The 22,577-nt window shown below is 43.5% G+C and overlaps 2 protein-coding genes across 4 annotated transcripts in view; one reads left to right on the top strand and one right to left on the bottom strand.

Moving 5' to 3' along the window:
* Positions 1 to 14,589, bottom strand: part of LOC115164658 (citron Rho-interacting kinase) — a 120,322-nt gene extending 105,733 nt beyond the window's left edge. For all 3 annotated transcript variants that reach the window (XM_029717366.1, XM_029717365.1, XM_029717367.1), the window contains exon 1: positions 14,286 to 14,589. The gene's annotated coding sequence lies outside the window, so the exon portion shown is untranslated. The remainder of the gene's footprint in view (positions 1 to 14,285) is intronic.
* On the top strand, positions 3,162 to 10,249 carry LOC115164071 (uncharacterized). Its single transcript, XM_029716185.1, has 9 exons — positions 3,162 to 3,208; positions 4,795 to 4,899; positions 5,054 to 5,120; positions 5,331 to 5,484; positions 5,769 to 5,805; positions 5,913 to 6,223; positions 6,611 to 9,614; positions 9,802 to 9,883; positions 10,101 to 10,249. The coding sequence occupies exons 1-9, from the start codon at positions 3,191 to 3,193 to the stop codon at positions 10,247 to 10,249; spliced, it is 3,927 nt and encodes a 1,308-aa protein (XP_029572045.1). The 5' UTR covers positions 3,162 to 3,190.
* Positions 14,590 to 22,577: the final 7,988 nt, after the last annotated feature.

The following is a 22,577-nucleotide window of genomic DNA, read 5'->3' as shown; positions in this document are numbered from 1 at the left end:
TATTTGAACAGTGAGCGACAGAATAACAACAAAAATATCCAGAAAAACGTATGTCAGAAAGATTTCTGGCTACCAGGTCTCTTTTATACAGGTAACGAGCTGAGATTAGGAGCACACTCTTAAAGGAGTGCTCCTAATCTCACCTTGTTACCTGTATAAAAGACACCTGTCCACAGAAGCAATAATTCAATCAGATTCCAAACTCTCCACCATGGCCAAGACCAAAGAGCTCTCCAAGGATGTCAGGGACAAGATTGTAGACCTACACAAGGCTGGAATGGGCTACAAGACCATCGTCAAGCAGCTTGGTGAGAATGTGACAACAGTTGGTGCGATTATTCGCAAATGGAAGAAACACAAAAGAACTGTCAATCTCCCTCGGCCTGGGGCTCCATGCAAGATCTCACCTCGTGGAGTTGCAATGATCATGAGAACGGTGAGGAATCAGCCCAGAACTACACGGGAGGATCTTGTCAATGATCTCAAGGCAGCTGGGACCATAGTCACCAAGAAAACAATTGGTAACACACTACGCCGTGAAGGACTGAAATCCTGCAGCGCCCGCAAGGTCCCCCTGCTCAAGAAAGCACATATACATGCCCGTCTGAAGTTTGCCAATGAACATCTGAATGATTCAGAGGACAACTGGGTGAAAGTGTTGTGGTCAGATGAGACCAAAATGGAGCTCTTTGGCATCAACTCAACTCGCCGTGTTTGGAGGAGGAGGAATGCTGCCTATGACCCCAAGAATACCATCCCCACCGTCAAACATGGAGGTGGAAACATTATGCTTTGGGGGTGTTTTTCTGCTAAGGGGACAGGACAACTTCACCGCATCAAAGGGACGATGGACGGGGCCACGTACCGTCAAATCTTGGGTGAGAACCTCCTTCCCTCAGCCAGGGCATTGAAAATAGGTCGTGGATGGGTATTCCAGCATGACAATGACCCAAAACACACGGCCAAGGCAACAAAGGAGTGGCTCAAGAAGAAGCACATTAAGGTCCTGGAGTGGCCAAGCCAGTCTCCAGACCTTAATCCCATAGACAATCTGTGGAAGGAGCTGAAGGTTCGAGTTGCCAAACGTCAGCCTCGAAACCTTAATGACTTGGAGAAGATCTGCAAAGAGGAGTGGGACAAAATCTCTCCTGAGATGTGTGCAAACCTGGTGGCCAACTACAAGAAAGGTCTGACCTCTGTGATTGCCAACAAGGGTTTTGCCACCAAGTACTAAGTCATGTTTTGCAGAGGGGTCAAATACTTATTTCCCTCATTAAAATGCAAATCAATTTATAACATTTTTGACATGCGTTTTTCTGGATTTTTTTGTTGTTATTCTGTCTCTCACTGTTCAAATAAACCTACCATTAAAATTATAGACTGATCATTTCTTTGTCAGTGGGCAAACGTACAAAATCAGCAGGGGATCAAATACTTTTTCCCTCACTGTAAATAGAGTTGGAGTCTAAGTGTGTGTGCACACAGCCACCTCTTTAACCACTCTTCAAAATATTTGGCAGCCTTTGAGATGGAGAGGCAGTAGAATGAGTGACAGAAGAAGAGTCTAATAAAAGCATGGCTTCTCTCCCACTCCTGCTCACAGCAGCAGTGCAGTGGAGTAGCTTCAACAGCCATAGGCCCAGGGATTTCACATCACATTCCATGATGCAATGCAGAATACGGCTTCACACAGAACAATCACCAAACCCATTAGATAACACTTCGCACATCACAGCCAAACATCATGTATCACATGAAGAGGCATGTGTGTTCTCCGGACGTGATACTTTGTCATGGACCTTCTGTTTCGATCTTCGCTCTCTCTCTCTCTCTCTCTCTCTCTCTCCCCCACCTCTCTCTCTCTCTCTCTCTCTCTCTCCCTCTCTCTCTCTCTCTCTCTCCCCCACCTCTCTCTCTCTCTCTCTCTCTCTCTCTCTCTCTCTCTCTCTCTCTATCTCTCTCTCCCCCACCTCTCTCTCTCTCTCTCTCTCTCTCTCTCTCTCTCTCTACCAAACCTGCTGTCTCGACCTCTGAATGTTCGGCTATGAAAAGCCAACTGACATTTACTCTTGAGGTGCTGACCTGTTTCACCCTCTATAACCACATTATTATTTGACCCTGCTGGTCATCTATGAAGAACGTTTGAACTACAGTACTTGAAGAACAATCTGGCCTTAATGGCCATGTACCCTTATAATCTCCACCGGCACAGCCAGAAGAGGACTAGCCACCCCTCAGAGCCTGGTTCCTCTCTAGGTTTCTTCCTAGTTTTCTGCTTGTCTAGGGAGTTTTTCCTAGCCACCGTGCTTCTAAATCTGCATTGCATGCTATTTGGGGTTTTAGGCTGGGTGTCTAAATAAGCACTTTGTGACATCTGCTGATGTAAAAAGGGCTTTATAAATAAATTGTACTGATTGATTGACGATTGATTGTATGAAATGGAGTAGCATATATCCATCATGTAAAATGAACAATGAGCACTGTCTCCATGGAGTATAGCACTGCAGCCTTAGGCAATGTATATTTGCGTGGTGCATAACATTATCTCATATCACATGCATGGCAAGACATGATTGATGTAATTAGATGCTCTGGAGAGATCCCACCCTCCTTCCCCAACACATGTAGAATGCTTAGAAACCACCAGAAACCTGTGAAATGGATCAACAGATGTGGTTTTATCTCCTCTCAAGGTCTGTTGATTTACAGTATCTCAGAATCAGGAAGTGTCATATCCCATGTGATATGTCAAAACAAGTTGATGCATGTATTATCATGGTGCACTGGGTTTGTATTTGTATTTATAATGGATCCCCTTTAGCTGCAGCAGCTACTCTTCATGGGGTCCAGTAAAATGAAGGCAGTTATACAATTGTTAAACATTACTATACATTCACAACAGATTTCAGGGGGTAGGCTGTCAACAGCACGTACTGTGACACTATGATATGTATTCTGATTAAGTCAACAATACCTCTAGGCATATCTGACGTCATGTATTTGATATCTTTATGTGAAGGTTAATGTCCATATTGACATCAGTTCATTGTGTTTGAGGACGGTTCACTGACGGGTTTTCAACGGATAAGATTAGATTAGACTAGTTTAACAGTTACAGAGCAGCTACAGTAGCCTATCAGAACAGCTGCAGTATTAGAGGCGCATAGCCTTAATTAACGGGCTACACATAATGGCTGACGACAGCCAGGTAAGGTTCATTTTAGCCTACGTTTAACGAGCGTTAACGAGAGTTTTCCTAATTCCATCTTGTTCTAATGGCAAGTCTGCCTTAAGTGCAGAAACTATGGTTGATATTAGAAAATAAGTATGATTGGAAGTTTAGGCAAGTAATTCCAATTGGGGAATTGTTGTGGGATGTTAGCATACCATACTCCACGTGTAACATTAGTGCCATGGAGGATTGTGCAGGTCGGCAGGTTGCTACAGTAGCCTTGTAGCATGTATTTTATAAGGATCAGATCTGGCTGACTTTTTCACCTGAGCTGCTCATTGGCTGTCCATAATGAGCCCAGCGAGCAGGATGTGTAGCTGGACTCTGCAATAATTAGCTCCCATAGCAATTACAAACAACTATTCTTGTTTAAAAAGCGTCATTACAACTAGCAACATGACAGTCAGTCACCTCTAAGCAGGACTCAGTAGAAACGCTATGTGTTGGATTTGTCCATGTCTCGCTAAGTTAACCTAGCTACCATAACAGCTGTGGAGAATTTATTCTGCAGTTTTAAGGGATCTCTCTGAACGTTTTAGATGATACAGTGGAACTTCGTCCTCTGGATGAAGAACTATACATCTCGGCTTGGCTTCATTGCATTATTGCTTGGGAAACGTTGACTTGCCATTTTTGTTGACGGATGGATGAAAATAATGTAATTATAGTATCGTTATACATAGGCTAGCAGGAAAATCCGCATGAGATACCCATAGAACTGAGCCCTGCTCCATTTCAGCACCATGCCGCGGTCTCAGGTGCTGCCCAGACTCGAAACATTTCAGCACCATGGCACGTTCCCCTGACGCCTAGAAACGTGTCAGCTCTATGCAGCGGACAGCTCCATAATGCTGAAATAGTTAAAGCCCCCTAGAACATCATTGATTTTAAATTATTCTAAGTGCAAGTGGTTATAATTTATTGCATGTCCTAGTTTTGCAGCTTTGCAACCTCAGAATTATAGCTAATGGATTGCAGCGAGTTACGTTTTTGTGCATGGTGATGAATGAGGATGCTTGATAAACCATAAATTAAACGCAAAAACGTGCACTTACACATATTTTCGTTTGGCAGAACTTTGACAAGCTATGATCTGTTTTCTAATGACATTGACAATTCATATAGACATTAGACTTAGGCCTAATTGTGACATCATGTGTGTATGACATCTTTGAGGAATGCCCTTGCTTCAGCCAATCGGAATCGAGTATTCAACAATGCTTTGGCATAATTCAAGGACGTTCATATTCACTTCAGTTGTCTGCCGATGGTTCACTGACGTTTTTTCAAAGGAGATATTAGTGTTACCTCTAAATAGCCTACAACAATAAGCTACACATCATGTCAGACAACAGCAAGGTATGGTTCATTTAGCCTATTTTGAGTTTAGAGGAGAAATTACTAACAGTATAGTAGGTCACTACCACAGCAATAGGTCTCACTGGTTTGATCCATGGACTGAAATCTGACCACTATTGCCATTTTGTTTAAAATAGGAGCGAATAAGTTGTTTTATGAAGTCACAACCTAAGACTGCTATTGACCTCTCATTTATCCACCAGAGCGTGAAATGGGAGGATTCCCCGGATGATCAAAATAAAGTTGTGGAGAATATGAAGGATGAAACAGAGACACATGAGACCAACAAGAACAGGACAGGAGGCAAGGTAAGAAATATGCTGTCCTTTACACATCCTCTGCCTACTTAGGCACAGATTTAGGATTAGTTTACTATCACTAAATCCTAACCTTAAAGCATTAGGAGGAGACGCTACACTGACCTTAGATCTGCTATGAGACCTATAATCTGTTGTCATGTAGGCTAAACGTAAGTCCAGTGGCAGTGCCAAGAAGACTTCCGCGGAGGAGGACAGCAGCATTGGTGCAGGTCCGAGATTACTTCATGTTGGGTGCAGGTTGTGTTCAAATTCATCAGCACTGATCTGAGAAGATTGTATCTATACAGGTGAAAGCAATATAGTGGAGGCCCACAGAGAGATGTGCTTTTACCTGTCCAGTGCAATCAAATCACTAAAGGTGAAGGAAATTAGATATAAAGTTCAGATTCAACTTTAGATTTCTCTTTGCGGATTCCCAGAGTCTTCTCAGACACCCGGGTGTGGTTTCCGGGAAAGGGGATCTATCATTGAGCAGCTGGAGAAGGAGGCTCAGAGGACTCTAATGCCTTCTCTCAAGATTGGGACATGCTGTGCCCCAATCCTCCTCTCCTTCCTGAGGAGTCTAACTGATGAGCAAGTCCCATGTCTTTCTCCAACCTCACATACAACAACTCTGAATTTATAGTCATAGTGCACCTTCTAACCACAAATGCGATTTCAAACACTACACCTAACCCTAACATCACCGTAACCACACCCCTAACTCTTCCTGTAAATCAAGAACAAAATGGCTCATGTACTTGCTAATAGCTTAATTAAATACACTTTTATTTTCCCTAACATGGCTATCTAGTGACTCCACTAACTCAACACCAGTGTGCAGCTAAAATAGGTTTCCTTTCTTTTCTTTTCTCTAGCCAATGGAGAGTGATTCAGCATGGCATGAAAAATAACGTAAGTCTCTCCACATAAGGTTCTGGTCAAAAGTAGTGCGCTATATAGGGAATGGTGTCATGGAATTGCTTGATTGACAAAAACATTACTCTGTTTGTTGGCCATAGCTCACATTCGAGCAGCTCTCCATGCTGTGTCTGAAGATTGTTAAGGTCGTGACCCAGACAGCCCTCCGCATTCTCCTACCAGCGCTAGCTCGTATCATGGGTGTGGACCTGAGGAGTGGGGCAGCCTCCCCAGAATCCCAGTGCTCTCTGACAGGGTCTGAGGATTCCTTAGGCAGTCTGGATGAGCGAGAGAAAAGGCTGCTGATCAATGAGATGAACTACTGGACTAAGGAGAGGAGGAGGAATGGCAGTGCAGGGTGCCGCCAAAAATCCACTCGCAGAACCTCATCACCATGCTGGTCGCCTAAGAGGTATGTTCACAGCAATATTTCAAGTTAATAATTGCAAGACCTGACCCATACTTATCATAAATTATTACCTTGTAGTATAAGTTCTGGTCAGAAATGTTGCCTCTGAGGGGGTGGGTCCAGGTGAAAGTAATTTTTAACTGGGTAAGCCATAAAGTAATCTATGAATAAATTGATTTCAGAATTAATCATATTCTGATGTCGTACAAACATAAAAATCAGGCAAAAACTCGTGTCAGTTGGCTTTAGGCTTCTAGAACTACGATGGTATGAGAAGTAAACCATCATTGCTCTCATTTGATTTTCAAGCTCACTAATGACCCAGATTATATACCAGCTGGCTGGTCACATTTGCATGGCATAAGTGGTGATTGTGTGTTTATCTTCAAGGTCCCAGACCTCATTGCAGAGTTTGCCAGCAACTAGAGAGGCTCCCCTCATGGAGGAGCCTCTGAAAGCTCTCTTTGGGGTAACGGAAGAGAGCCTCCTGATATCCCTGGTTGAGGGTCACTCCAACCCCACCTCCTCCAGCTCTTCCGAGTTGAGCTATGCTATCGCGGGGGAGGTAGTACACCAGCTTAACTCTGGCCTCTCAGTGGCCATTCAGGCCAGCTCGGGGAGTTGCCCCCCTATGGACAGTCAGGACATAGCAGCAGGCAAGGAGGTCATTCGGGTAGCCTCGGTGCAGATCCTGGCCGAGCTACAGAGCCAAACGTCTGAGCCAGAGTGGGTAGGGTTTATCGAGCCCCTCATGGACCCTGTGACCGATGATGTGCTGAATGCCATTGTCGGCACAATGGACAAAATGGCACAGGACTACAACATCCTATTGGATCTGGCCAAGAAGATGACAATCTTGGGGTCTAAATTTCTGACCAATCTTCAATGTGACCTTGATGTTGAGTGTCCATCTGGGAAAGAAGGGACCACTCACTTTCTCAAAGAGACTGGATCCTCTAGCAGTGTGGTGTCCAGAAAGCTTCAGACCCTCTCTAGCCCCGACTTTCAGTCTAAAGCCCTCAAGGCGGTGAGCACCATCCTTACAAGGAAAGTCAGCAGCTCTTCTGGCGTGGCTCCTTCCTCTAGGCCTTCTAGTGCTGCTCCTAGCCTTACTGAAGCTCCCCTGAATACCAGCTGCACAGCCCTGACATCTGTAAGCTCCACTGCCACAGTGATTGTTAAGGCATTTGTGGGAGGCATGGAGACGATAGCATCATTTGAAGGTAAATGTGAAGCAGTTGATTGGCCAGTTCCTGTAAATGACCACAAAACAGGGTTTTCACAGAAGATAACCTTCTCTCCAGCCCGCACACTCTATGGCCTTATACGAGCAAAGCTGAGGGACCTTTTAACTCTATCCGCTCGAGAAGAAGGTGTGGCTAAGGATGCTTCTCTTCAGGAGTCTTCAGACACCCTGGAAAAGACAACTGTTTCAACTGTTGAGGTCCAGTTACCCAGCACCAAACTTAGTAGAGTTCCCAGTGAGAGCCAACCAATACCAGCTCTCTGTCTCTCCAATCTGGATAGCAGCACTCAAGAAGTTCTTAGCAGTGTTTTTTCCATCTACAAGTCAGAGTTATCAAAAGTGGAGAATAAATGCTTGGCCGTTGTCAGTTCATCTGATGAGTCCCTAGATGCTTGTTGGCTTGTTGATGGTGTCCTATCAAAGCTTGATGACTATACTATTTCCCAGTCACCCTCACCCAATGAAGACTTGAGTGTGAGTACTCAATGTTCTCAACTGAGCTCAGAAGAGAGTGTCAGAATCACACAGTCCTCTACTAGTCTGATTCAGAGCATTAAGAAGCTCTCTAGCAATGACTTTCAGACTCAGGCAGAAGAGGCAGTGAGTAAAGTGCTGATGAGATCCAGTCATTCCTTTATCACACAGATCAGCCATACTGGTCTTCAGAAAAGTCTGCAGGCTGGCTTATCATCTACCTCGCCATCAGAGATTGCCTCCATGTCCTCTCAGAATACAGCCCCTGGATTAGTGGAAACCTTTGTCAAAGGAATGGCGACTATTTACCAGAAAAATGAGTCCACTGACACTGTGCTCCTGGAAAGAAGTGGGAGAGTTTCGCAGTGCTCCCACGGGGGCTCCCAACTGGATGATACTGAATTGAGTGTTAAAATATCAGAAGAGAAGCTTTGGTCAACAGCTAAGACCATCTGCGTCAATATGAAGAACATACTTAAGGATTTCTTCACAGGGCTGAAGCCATCCGGATCCGAAAGGACAGAAAATGCTTCTTCCAAAGAGACCCTTGGGGAAATCCTGGTTGCTATCCAGAATGAAATCTCAAACTTAGGGCGAATTAAGGATTCCAGGGAGCTCCTTCAGATCAACGATATGGTAGGAACTATGCTGAAGGAGGTTGAGAAAAGTGAGGATGACAGTGATCAAGTCTGCCAAGACATCCCTAGAACCTGTTCATCTTTGTCCACTTCTTTAAAGGGTCGTAGTTCCTTGTCTAGCTCTTCAAAGGGTCCTAGGTCAGAGTGTGAGTTAGAGATCAACCTCCCTGGCACTCCCATCCCTGACAAAGTGCCTTTTGATCTGACCTGCCCCATCGTCAGGAGCTCCTGCATCGACACCAGGGACTCTAAAATGCCAGAGATTTCTACAAGTGACCTAAGGACAAAGATGATGGCACACACAGATGAACCCCTGCATCGTAACAGTCCAATGACTGACAGCAGCCGACCACCGAGTGCTAAAGCCTCTTTTCGATCCTCCACTACTCCATCTTTCACCAGCAAGGGAACCTCTTTGGTACCAAAGGGAGATGGGATTGACATTGAAGAGAAGGAGGTGAGCATCCCCAGCAGCTCTGGCCATCTGAGGGAGCTCTTAATCAGCCCAGACATCAGCAGTGCCACTGCATTCCCACTGCAGTACTTGATGGACTCCAGCAAAGATGATGTCATCTGTTTGGTCACCGTACTGGTGATAAGGTTGCTATCGGAGATCAGACCCTCAGCCCTAGATGGACCCTTCCAACAGGCACCAGACATGACAGAAACATCTCAGCAACTCATCAGACAAGTCCTGTCTGAGTTCTGTGCTGCATCCAGATTCTCCAGGACACAGGAATATTCCCAGAACCTGCACATCCACAGGGTGTTCAGAGGTGTACATAAAAACTTGATGGAGGAGTTTGGCTCTTATAACACCCTGCAAGCAGCTATTTCCTCCCAGGACCCTGCATTTGACAGAGTCCTGGTAAAGTCCTTGACCCAGCAGCTGGTACAGGGACGCAAGGAGGCGTCAAGACCAGCTTCTGCTGCAACAAACCCAGCAGACCAGGCTGAGACAGAGAGGGGGGCTGAGCAGAAAGCAAGAAGGAGCTTCCTTTGCTTTTCAATGACCAAACTCAGGATCAACTTCAAGGTATAGCAGGGAGTTAGCGTTTCTTTTTTGTTCCAGTTAGGTGCTGATGTTATTGATGTGGCTATGATAAGACAAATATATGAGATAAATATGTTTTTATTCATCACTAAATTGTTGCCTTGGATTCAGAAGTGTTCCATTTCTTTATTTATTCTCTGTACCATTTTCTTTACCTTTCTCCTGTTAGCGTTCCAAGAGAGGAAACAAAAAGGACTGCCATTCAGTCCAGGAACAGACTGAGATTCCCTCTACTGATGGACATTGCATAGGTAAGGATGTTTTAGAGCTCTGCTATAGCTTGTAGTTTTGTTTAGGTGTGTGTTAGAAACATAGAGTATGCCTACCAAACTCATTGCACTGTTATTTATCAAAGTTATTATACTGTATTTCTCTCTCTCTCTGTCTCTCTCTCTCTTTGTCTCTCTCTCTCTCTCTCTCTCTCTCTCTCTCTCTCTCTCTCTCCATCCATTTCTCTTGTGTTTCTAGCTCCACACATTGAGGCTCATGGTGCTGAATCTCCAGTTGGAGAGGTTTCTCCCTCCATATCTCAGCCTATCAAAAAACGATCCTTGATTGTCAGGGTCTTTTCAGCAATGATGAAGCCATTCAGGCGCTTCACCAAGAAGAACCTGTAACCTGTTACGCTGCATGAAGAACTACTTTTGTAACAGCAAGACTTTTGACAAGAGGAATTTCTGCATGTCTACCCTTTCAAAGTCTATTTGATCAAATAAATGCAAATGATTTTGGATGATTGGTGTTTTGGATGATTGGTAGCACCGAAGCAGCTTTTCTCAGAGAAACCAGTTCCCCATTGGTTACACATTTATTGTGCAGTTTTTGAGTTGGCAGGACTTCAACCACAACATTTTTCAAATACAATAGTTGCTTCATAGACCGTCAGATAACCAGATGTTCTCTATTAATTTAGTTAGATTGATAAGAGCTTATTAGCAGCAAGGGGAAAACACATAGAGGAGAATTAGCTATCTGCAGCTAGATCAACCCTCTGAGATTTTTTCTGTATGTTGAATAATGTGTGGTATGAGTCAGTCCTTTTGCAGGGGAGGAGAGCACAGAGAGGTTTCATCCCAGTCTCGGTGTTGCTCTACATTCAGACTGCAGGGTGACCAGGGGCCACAGGTGCTACTTTAACGTATGGGCTGTAGGCGGCAGTGAATCACTAACATGTTACAAGAGTACATCAGTGGCATAGATTCTTTCAAGATACCATTTCTAGTTTCCCTACCTAACCCTATCATGTCCAATCCCTAAACCCTAAAACTGACAGGGTGATTGTTGTCTATAGCTAAGTCCCTGCTCACGACAGCAACTCAGTAAACCTGATGTTATATGGGTACATTCATTTGTACCTTAGACAGACTCTTTACAAAGGAACTATTTAGACGTAGAGATATCACACAAAGAGGATCAATCGGCAGAGATAAGCAGGCTTTTGGAAATGACACTTGAGGGTATGGGAGAGCTACAGCAGCAGAGCTCTCCTCTCATCACGACTCACAATAACATGGATGGATTTGCGCTAGAGCGCAGCTACATCACCTGACTCTATCTGCTCACCGCCTTCAGCCCTTTCTCTTTCTCCAAGTCACATTTCACACTGTTTTGCACCGCCTCCTGTCTACAGGTAAACACAAGTGCAAATTCACATATTCCTCTCTTGACAATTCCTCTTGCCTACTCCACACTTCTTTCATTATATGGATACTCCCTAAATGCGTTCCATATTTTCTATATGCAGTGCCTTCAGAAAGTATTCACACCCTTTGCCTTTTTCCACATTTTGTTGTGTTACAGCCTGAATTTAAAATGGATTAAATTGAGATTTTGTGTCACTGGCCTACACACAATACCCCATAATGTCAAAGTAGAATTATGCTTAGAAAAATGTCAATAAGTATTCAACCCCTTTGTTATGGCAAGCCTAAATACATTCTGGAGTAAACATTTGCTTAACAAGTCACATAATAAGTTGGATGGACTCACTCTGTGTGCAATAATAGTGTTTAAGATTTTCTTTTATGACTACCTCACGTCCGTACAATTATCTGTAAGGTCCCTCACTTGAGCAGTGAATTTCAAACACATATTCAACCACAAAGACCAGGGATGTTTTACAATGCCTCGTAAAGAAGTGCACCTATTGGTAGATGGGTAAAAAAAAAAGCTGACATTGAATAGCCCTTTGAGCATGGTGAAGTTATTAATTACACTTTGGATGGTGTATCAATCCACTCAGTCACTACAAGGATACAGGCATCCTTTTTAACTCAGTTGCCGGAGAGGAATGAAACCGTTCAGGAATGTCACTATGAGGCCAATGGTGACTTTAAAACAGTTACAGAGTTTAATAGTTGAGACAGGAGAAAACTGAGGATGGATCAACAACATTGTAGATACTCCACAATACTAACCTAAATGACAAAGTGAACAGAAGGAAATCTGTACAGAATACAAATATTCCAAAACATGCATCCTGTTTGCAATCAGGTACAAAAGTAAAACTGCAAAACATTTGGCAAAGAAATGAATACAAAGCATTGTGTTTGGAGCAAATCCAACACAACACATCACTGAGTACCACTCTACATATTTTTAAGCATGTGGGTGGCTGCATCATGTTATGGGTATGCTTGTCATCTGTAAGGACTAGGGAGTTTTTTAGGATAAAAAGAAACGAAAATGAGCTAAGCACAGGCAAAATCCTATTGGAAAGCCTGGTTCAGTCTGCTTTCCAACAGACATTAGGAGACAAATTCACCTTTCAGCAGGACAATAACCTAAAACACAAGGCCAAATATACACTGGAGTTGCTTACCAAGAAGACAGTGAATGTTCCTGAATGGCCGAGTGACAGTTTCGACTTAAATCGTCTTGAAAATCTATGTCAAGACTTGAAAATGGCTGTCTATCACTGATAAACAATCAACTTGACAGAGCTTGAAGAATTTTAAAAAGAATAATGTGAAAATATTGTACAATCCAGGTGTGCAAAGCTCTTAGAGACTTACCCAAAAAGACAGCTGTAATCGCTGCCACATGTATTGACTCAGGGGTGTGAATACTTACTGTATGTAAATTAGATATTTCTGCATTTCACTTTGTCATTATGGGGTTTTGTGTCTAGATGTTTGAAAATCCATTTTATCAAGGGGTATAAATACTTTCTGAAGGCACTGTATGGATATATTTTATCCTAAATGTATAGCTATGTCCACTCCCTATACCCCTCTATGCACCATGTGGAACCCCTAATAAACCCAACTACATCTGTCCCTAGTTAAACCTCTCTCTATACAACCCACCTCTCTGTCTTTGAGTAGAAATTAGTCCATTGAAAATACATGAAAATACCTTCATCAGTCACCTCAGTGTAAGACAGAGGGGAAAGGCAGATATTTCATAGTAAAGCAAGTGAGGATGAGGTGTATTGTAACAAGACTAAAGACTTGAATATCATAATTTATTATGAACCACTATGATTAATATGTACATATTGTAATACAATTGAATGTGGGCCTTATAAAGAAACAGGAGCTGTCACCTGCTCTGAGAGGAACCTGAGGAAGAAGTGAGAGAGAGACAGATGGAAACAACTGTTTCCATGGAAATACATTTTTGATCATTTTGATCATTTCGGACTTTTCTGCTTTTCCTTTTTTAATTACAGAATATATTGGCGCACACCCAAGAAAGTTGGTAGCGGTGTTGACTAACAGCAAGTAGACTGTAGGCTACAAAATAAAGAGAACTGCACACTCTATATACAAGCTCCTAGAAATGTATTGGGTAAATCACCGATGTTTCGGCTTCAACCTGAAGAAGGCACAGTGATGCAGAAACGTTGGCGGTTTACCCAATAAATGACTTGGCGCTTGTATATAGAGTGTGTAACTCTATTTATTTATTTTGATAGCCTACAGAATATATTTTTGCCACACAGGCCTACCAATGCACACGTTCAACTAACAATAACTCACCAAGTGCCATACCATTGGCAAACTCAGGACACAAATCAAAGTTTTGTGGTCCAAAATTCATGGCAAAAAATTAATGTGATTCACAATTGAACTCTCAAGAGAGATGATTGTTTGTTCTACCAAGTTTTGATCTAACCTGCACTGTATGTTTATTTCCTACATCGAGATCTAGGCAAAAGAAAGCCATCAGAAAAAAAGTGGGATTTAACACTGATATTTTCAGAATCCTTTGAAGAAAACAGTACATCACAGCAGAGAGAGGCATCAGAATGTGAATGCTGTGATTACCTATGAAGTTGGAGATCTAATGTATGAGAAGAGGGATGCTACTGCACATTGATGCTGAAGAAGATGGGTCAACAAAGACACACATTTAATGCTAACACAGCATCTCAGTGTCGTGACAATAGAATACTCTTCCCTACTACCGGAGCAGGAAGCTGTTCTATAGCACTATCACATCTGGCTAAACTCCCCTGTCATAGTATAAGAACTAATCAATCAACATGCTGAGATGATGAGATGGGCAAACAAAAGCAGAGCAGTTATGGGCAGTTAATATGTGCTACACACACAATCTTGTCATCACACACATTGTTTGTTGTTACTCTGTCAATGCTATCAATACCACCTTGTTATCAGTGAAAGATTCCTTCAGAGCAGTACTTACTCAGACCTGGCCGGTGCTGTCAGTGCCTTTGCTGAAGAACCACTTTAGAGGGGGCAAGTCCTCACCCAGAAAGCCCGATCTTGTGGGGTCTTGCTGGGTAGCCACCGGCCAGTAGTAGGGGCTCGCTGGTTCATCAAAACTGGGGATGTCATCTTCACAGTAGAGAGTAGAGCCAAAGGCAGGAGAAAGAGATTTGAGCAGTGAGAGCGAGTGAAGATAAGCACACAGAGAGAAAGAGTGGAGGAGAGAAGGAGGGAGTGGAGAGAGGGAAACTGCATTGTATATTAATGCAGTAGACCAGTGAAAACACAATCGCATAGACATGCAGGGAAGCTCTCGCTCCCCCCACACTGCAGTAGCTCCAGCTAATCACAGTAATACATGCAGCCTGAGTCACTGCCTAAACTGTGTGTTCTCTCCTGCAAAACACAGGCATTTCAGTAACAACAACCACTCCACAGAGACCCCAGCTCTTTTCAGACTTCAAACACAGAGATCTATCAGGCCTACCTAACACAGTCTCTCCTATCACACGGCTATCAAATGTCAAATGTAGTGGAAGGCAAAGTGGTCCTCTAACTGATAAGACTTTTCTTTGCTATAGAAAAATCTTAAGCTACAAGTTCTCCACATGACATGTTGAATGCACTGAGCTGTCTGTTTGAACTGCTGGGGCACAGCTCGGACACCCATGCATACCCCACAAGACATGCCACAAGAGGTCTCTTCACAGTCCCCAAGTCCAAGACAGAGTATGGGAGGCGCACAGTACTACATAGAGCCATGACTACATGGAACTCTATTCCACATCAAGTAACTGATGCAGCAGTAAAATTTGATTTAAAAAACAGATAAAAATACACCTTATGGAACAGCGGGGACTGTGAAGCAACACAAACATAGGCACAGACACATGCATACACACACACACACACACACGAAAACATGCGCACTATACACACACACGTACACATGGATTTTGTATTGTAGATATGTGGTAGTGGTGGAGTAGGGGCCTGAGGGCACACAGTGTGTTGTGAAATTTGTGAATGTAATATAATGTTTTTAAAATTGTATGAACTGCCTTCATTTTGCTGGACCCCAGGAAGACTAGCTGCTGCCTTGGCAGGAACTAATGGGGATCCATAATAAATACAAATACCTGTCCACACCTGCTCCAAAACAACTCCAGTGTATGAATACACTTCAAAGCTCAGCTGTTTAGACATGCTTCTAAGCTGTATTAGAAATTCTACAGAATTGTACAGAAATTCGGTGATGAAGCAAATTCATCATATCAAGATAATCCCTATGTCATGGTCATGCTGGTTGGGCTTTCTGTCACTCTCAATGCTGAGATGAGCCAGACACACACACACGACAGACATCTCCCTAGGGCCTCTGAGGTCCCGGCTTTGGAACGGGTGGCAGGACCTGTCCTAGCAAGCAACACTCCATCACAGCAGTAGGGAAATGAAACAGCTCGGACAGTCCAGGTAACCAATCAATGGCTGTTATGACCCTGTCACGCACCAGAACACAACTCAGCACTCATACTGTAGGCTACCATACTGTAGGCTACCATACTGTTGTTATGAGTCTATGCAATCACTATTTTCTTTTCTTTCACTTCATAAAGTGAAGCCCTGTTTAAAATGAACTTTCAACTCAAATTGGATGTGGAGCCAAGTAGGCAATAAGTAGACTATAAACATCAAGCATGAGTGGGAAATAATGGACCAGCACACAGGGCTTTGACTTTGTCTTTTTGGTTTCTGTTTAGTGTTTACTCAGCTATGATGAAAGCAAAACATTGGAGGCATGCTTTATCTTATGAGCAGAGAATATAATTGCTTCAGACTCCCAATGTTTCAGTCAAGCAGCCCTCTCAATCTAAACACAAATCTGGGTTTGCAAGAGAGCAAATCAAGTAAGAACCCTCAATTACTGATTTATCAGAGCAGACTTCTGATAGTGCAGCGTGAGGTCATGCTCGCTATGAAAACAGTACATTTGTCTTTGGACTAGGCTGAGAACCAAATACAGTTTACAGCTATCCTCTAAGGAATACCATGGTATGCCATTTGTTGTTTGTGCATGCATTGTACATGCAGTGCCTTCGGAAAGTATTCAGACCGCTAGACTTTTTCCACATTTTGTTACGTTACGGCCTTATTCTAAAATGGATTGAATAACAACATTTCCTCAGCAATCTACACACAATACCCCATAATGACAAAGCGAAAACAGGTTTTAAAAAACAGTATGCTATGAGATTTGAAATTGAGCTCAGGTGCATCCTGTTTCCCTTGATCATCCTTGAGATGTTTCAACAACTTGATTGGAGACCACCTGCGGTAAATTCAATAGTTTGGACATGATTTGGAAAGGCACACACCTGTCTATATACAGTTGAAGTTTGAAATTTACATACACTTAGGTTGGAGTCATTAAAACTCATTTTTCAACCACTCCACAAATTTCTTGTTAACAAACTATAGTTTTGGCAAGTCGGTTAGGACATCTACTTTGTGCATGACACAAGTAATTTTTCCAACAATTATTTACAGACAGATTATTTCACTTATAATTCACTGTATCACAATTCCAGTGGGTCAGAAGTTTACATGCACTAATTTCACTGTGCCTTTAAACAGCTTGGAAAATTCCAGAAAATGATGTCATGGCTTTAGAAGCTTCTGATAGGCTAATTGATATAATTTGAGTCAATTGGAGGTGTACCTGTAGATGTATTTCAAGGCCTACCTTCAAACTCAATGCCTCTTTGCTTGACATCATGGGAAAATCAAAAGAAATCAGCCAAGACCTCAGAAAAAAATTGTAGACCTCCACAAGTCTGGTTCATCCTTGGGAGCAATGTCCAAACGCCTGAAGGTACCACGTTCATCTGTACAAACAATAGTACGCAAGTATAAACACCATGGGACCACGCAGCCGTCATACCACTGAGGAAGTAGACACGTTCTGTCTCCTAGAGATGAACGTACTTTGGTGCGAAAAGTGCAAATCAATCCCAGAACAACAGCAAAGGACCTTGTGAAGATGCTGGAGGAAACAGGTACCAAGGTATCTATATCCACAGTAAAACGAGTCCTATATCGACATAACCTGAAAGGCCGCTCAGCAAGGAAGAAGCCACTGCTCCGAAACCGCCATAAAAAAAGCCAGACTACGGTTTGCAACTGCACATGGGGACAAAGATCGTACTTTTTGGAGAAATGTCCTCTGGTCTGATGAAACAAAAATAGAACTGTTTGGCCATAATGACCATCGTTATGTTTGGAGGAAAAAGGGGGAGGCTTGCAAGCCGTAGAACACCATCCCAACCGTGATGCACGGGGGTGGCAGCATCATGTTGTGGGGGTGCTTTGCTGCAGGAGGGACTGGTGCACTTCACAAAATAGATGGCATCATGAGGAAAGAAAAATATGTGGATATATTGAAGCAACATCTCAAGACATCAGTCAGGAAGTTAAAGCTTGGTCGCAAATGGGTCTTCCAAATGGACAATGACCCCAAGCATACTTTCAAAGTTGTGGCAAAATGGCTTAAGGACAACAAAGTCAATGTATTGGAGTGGATATCACAAAGCCCTGACCTCAATCCCATAGAAAATTTGTGGGCAGAACTGAAAATTGTGTGCGAGCAAGGAGGCCTACAAACCTGACTCAGTTACACCAGCTCTGTCAGGAGGAATGGGCCAAAATTCACCCAACTTATTGTGGGAAGCTTGTGGAAGGCTACCTAAAACGTTTGACCCAAGTTAAACAATTTAAAGGCAATGCTACCAAATACTAATTGAGTGTATGTGAAGTTCTGACCCACTGGAAATGTGATGAAAGAAATAAAATCTGAAATAAATAATTCTCTCTACTATTATTCTGACATTTCACATTCTTAAAATAAAGTGTTGATCCTAACTGACCTAAGACAGGGAATTTTTACTAGGATTAAATGTCAGGAATTGTGAAAAACTGAGTTTAAATGTATTTGGCTAAGGTGTATGTAAACTTCCGACTTCAACTGTAAGTTGACAGTGCATGTCAGAGCAAAAACCAAGCCATGAGGTCAAAGGAATTGTCCGTAAAGCTCAGAGACAGGATTGTGTCGAGGCACAGATCTGGGGAAGGGTACCAAAAAATGTCTGCAGCATTAAATGTCCCCAATAACACAGTGACCTCCATCATACTTAAATGAAAGAAGTTTGGAACCACCAAGACTCTTCCTAGAGCTGTCCACAAACTGAGCATTCGGGGGAGAAGGGCCTTGGTCAGGGAGGTGACCAAGAACACGATGGTCACTCTGAAAGAGCTCTAGAGTCCCTCTGTGGAGATGGGAGAACCTTCCAGTAGGACAACCATTTCTGAAACAATCCACTAATCAGGCCTTTATGGTAGAGTGGCACATGACAGCCTGCTTGGAGTTTGCTAAAAGGCACCTAAAGTCTCTCGGACCATGAGAAACAAGATTTTCTGGTATGATGAAACCAAGATTGAACTCTTTGGCCTGAATGCCAAGTGTCAAGTCTGGAGGAAACCTGACACCATCCCTATGGTGAAGCATGTTGGTGGCAGCATCATGCTGTGGGGATGTTTTTCAGTGGCAGGGACTGGGAGACTGGTCAGGATCGAGGTGAAGATGAACGGTGCAAAGTACAGAGAGATCTTTGATGAAATCCTGCTCCGGAGCGCTCAGGACCTCAGACTGGGGCCAAGGTTCACCTTCCAACAGGACAACGACCCTAAGCAAACAGCAAAGACAATGCAGGAATGGCTTCAGGACAAGTCTATAAATGTGCTTGAGTGGCCCAGACAGAGCCCGGACTTGAACATCTCTGGAGATACCTGACAATAGCTGTGTAGCAACGCTCCCCTTCCAATCTGACAGAGTTTGAGAGGATCTGCAGAGGAGAATGGGAGAAACTCCCCAAATACAGGTGTGCCAAGCTTGTAGCGTCCTACACAAAAGCCTCGAGGCTGTAATCGCTGCCAAAGGTGCTTCAACAAAGTAGCCTACTGAGTAAAGGGTCTGAATACTTATGTAAATTAGATTTTCATTTATATAAATTAGCAAACATTTCTACAAACCTGTTTTTGCTTTGTCATTATGGGGTTTTATGTGAAGATTGATGAGGGAAAAAAACAATTTAATCAATATTAGAATATGGCTGTAACGTAACAAAATGTGGAAAAAGTCAAGGGGTCTGAATACTTTTCGAAGGCAATGTATGGACATCTTTTAAAATCCTTTGAAGTAGAACTAATTGTTAGGATTTAGAAACAGAACCCACGTTTGGCTCAACAGAATTGCGTAATACAGTGTGTTGCCAGAGAACCACTATCAATAGCCTTGTGCTGTATTTCCACTTATATCTGATCTAACTGCAGCTAAAACCTGCCTATCTGTCTCCTCACTGTGACTCTAAAATACCACTAAATCTAACGAAACACAACGAAACCGTTACAATTCCAAATCATTACACAGTCTTCATAGTGCATCAAAAACATTTTGTGCCATTGGTATTGTAGCTCATTTGAGATAAATGCATGCAATAGTAGAAACGTATAATATATGAACAAAGTTAGCGAATTACTGTTGTCAACATTTGTCAACAGATCTTAATGGTTTTCAGGATGACGCTCCTCTTCAAAACACAAATAGTTATGGGTTCATAGAGAGAACATGAGGATGGTAGAGGCTTTTTGCTGATGTTACCTAGCAACAAGCTATTGTAAGTCCCCAAGGCCAATCACAGCTTAATATCAAAGGAGGGAGAATACATTTTAGTAATTTAGCAGACACTCTAATCCAGGGCAATTTACATGAGCAATTAGTGTTAAGTGCCTTGCTCAAGTGCACATAAACAGATTTTCCACCTCAGGGATTCAAACCAGTAAAATATTGGATACTGGCCCAACACACTAGGCTACCTGCCGCCCCAAATTTCATCACAATTCATTGAGTTTATATGAATGATCCTTGAGACTGTCTTACTCTGTTGCTAGAGTACAGAGGGGAATTCTTAATCCAGGGAAAATGACACTCCAAAAAGAACAATCAATTCAACCTATATTCCACTCATCTTTATAACAATGCATCACAGTCTTCTTTCATGCACAATGAATGCTGAATTTCAGGGACATCAGGGGGACAACGTTATTTTATGTGTGAGAGCTCTATGCAAAGCTCAATAGATAAGGCTGTAATACAGTACAATCATAATGGTGATGACCACTGGGTGCAGAACACTGAGGCTTTCCTAGAGAAAATACCAGTGATGAAATATTGCCCTCCATTGGTACAAAAATGAAATGACATTACAGGGTATAAAACATAATGGTTAATACATTGGGCAGAGTTCTTAGAGAGGAATAATCAAAAGAGACCCTTACATAAACAGAGTCTGGAGGATCACCCTTGTATTGGCTGAAATGTAGCGAACAGGCAGAAGCACACTGACAGCAGACACAGTGTCAGACCAGACCAGGCCTGATGTATAACTAAGGCAGATGTTAGATAAGTGTTGTTCTGAAAAACAGCTTCTATCTCCAGGCCATAAGACTGTTAAACTGTCACCACTAGCCGGCCTCCACCCAGTACCCTGCCCTGAACCTTAGTCACTGTTACTAGCCGGCTACCACTCGACACTCTACCCTGCACTTTAGTCACTGTTACTAGCCGGTTACCACTCAACACTCTACCCTGCACTTTAGTCACTGTTACTAGTCAGCTACCACTCGACACTCTACCCTGCACTTTAGTCACTGTTACTAGCCGGCTACCACTCGATACTCTACCCTGCACCTTAGTTACTGTTACTAGCCGGCTACCACTCGACACTCTAGCCTGCACTTTAGTCACAGTTACTAGCCGGCTACCACTCGACACTCTACCCTGAACCTTAGTCACTGTTACTAGCCGGCTACCACTCGATACTCTACCCTGCACCTTAGTCACTGTTACGAGCCGGCTACCACTCGACATGCTACCCTGCACCTTAGTCACTGTTACTAGCCAGCTACCACTCGATACGCTACCCTGCACCTTAGTCACTGTTACTAGCCGGCTACCACTAGATACTCTACCATGCACCTTAGAGACTGTTACTAGCCGGCTACCACTCGATACTCTACCCTGCACCTTAGAGACTGTTACTAGCCGGCTACCACTTGACACTCTACCCTGCAACTTAAAGACTGTTACTAGCCGGCTACCACTCGATACTCTACCATGCACTTTAGAGACTGTTACTAGCCAGCTACCACTCGACACTCTACCATGCACCTTAGAGACTGTTACTAACCGGCTACCACTCAATACTCTACCCTGAACCTTAGTCACTGTTACTAGCCGGCTACCACTCGACACTCTAGCCTGCACTTTAGTCACAGTTACTAGCCGGCTACCACTCGATACTCTACCCTGCACCTTAGAGACTGTTACTAGCCGGCTACCACTCGACACTCTACCCAGCACCTTAGAGACTGTTACTAGCCGGCTACCACTCGACACTCTACCCTGCACCTTAGAGACTGTTACTAGCCGGCTACCACTCGATACTCTACCCTGCACCTTAGAGACTGTTACTAGCCGGCTACCACTCGACACTCTACCCTGCATCTTAGTCACTGTTACTAGCCGGCTACCACTCGATACTCTACCCTGCACCTTAGTCACTGTTACGAGCCGGCTACCACTCGACATGCTACCCTGCACCTTAGTCACTGTTACTAGCCAGCTACCACTCGATACGCTACCCTGCACCTTAGAGACTGTTACTAACCGGCTACCAATCGACACTCTACCATGCACCTTAGAGACTGTTACTAGCAGGCTACCACTCGACACTCTACCATGCACCTTAGAGACTGTTACTAGCCGGCTACCACTCGATACTCTACCCTGCACCTTAGAGACTGTTACTAGCCGGCCTCCACTCGACACACTACCCGGCACCTTAGTCACTGTTACTAGCCGGCTACCACTCAATACTCTACCCTGCACCTTAGAGACTGTTACTAGCCGGCTACCACTCGACACTCTACCCTGCACCTTAGAGACTGTTACTAGCCGGCTACCACTCGATACTCTACCCTGAACCTTAGTCACTGTTACTAGCCGGCTACCACTCGACACTCTACCCTGCACCATAGAGACTGTTACTAGCCGGCTACCACTCGATACTCTACCATGCACCTTAGAGACTGTTACTAGCCGGTTACCAATCGACACTCTACCATGCACCTTAGAGACTGTTACTAACCGGCTACC

Source organism: Salmo trutta, chromosome 27 (assembly GCF_901001165.1).
Source record: "Salmo trutta chromosome 27, fSalTru1.1, whole genome shotgun sequence".
Classification (NCBI taxonomy): domain Eukaryota; kingdom Metazoa; phylum Chordata; class Actinopteri; order Salmoniformes; family Salmonidae; genus Salmo; species Salmo trutta.
The sequence above is the reverse complement of the archived record's forward strand: the minus strand, read 5'-3'. Positions and strand labels throughout refer to the sequence as shown.

Coding starts and splice junctions, on each gene's coding strand:
- LOC115164071 (XM_029716185.1), top strand. Junction 5,121..5,330: donor GGACAGCAGCATTGGTGCAG/GTCCGAGATTAC, acceptor GCGGATTCCCAG/AGTCTTCTCAGACACCCGGG. Junction 5,485..5,768: donor CTGAGGAGTCTAACTGATGA/GCAAGTCCCATG, acceptor TCTTTTCTCTAG/CCAATGGAGAGTGATTCAGC.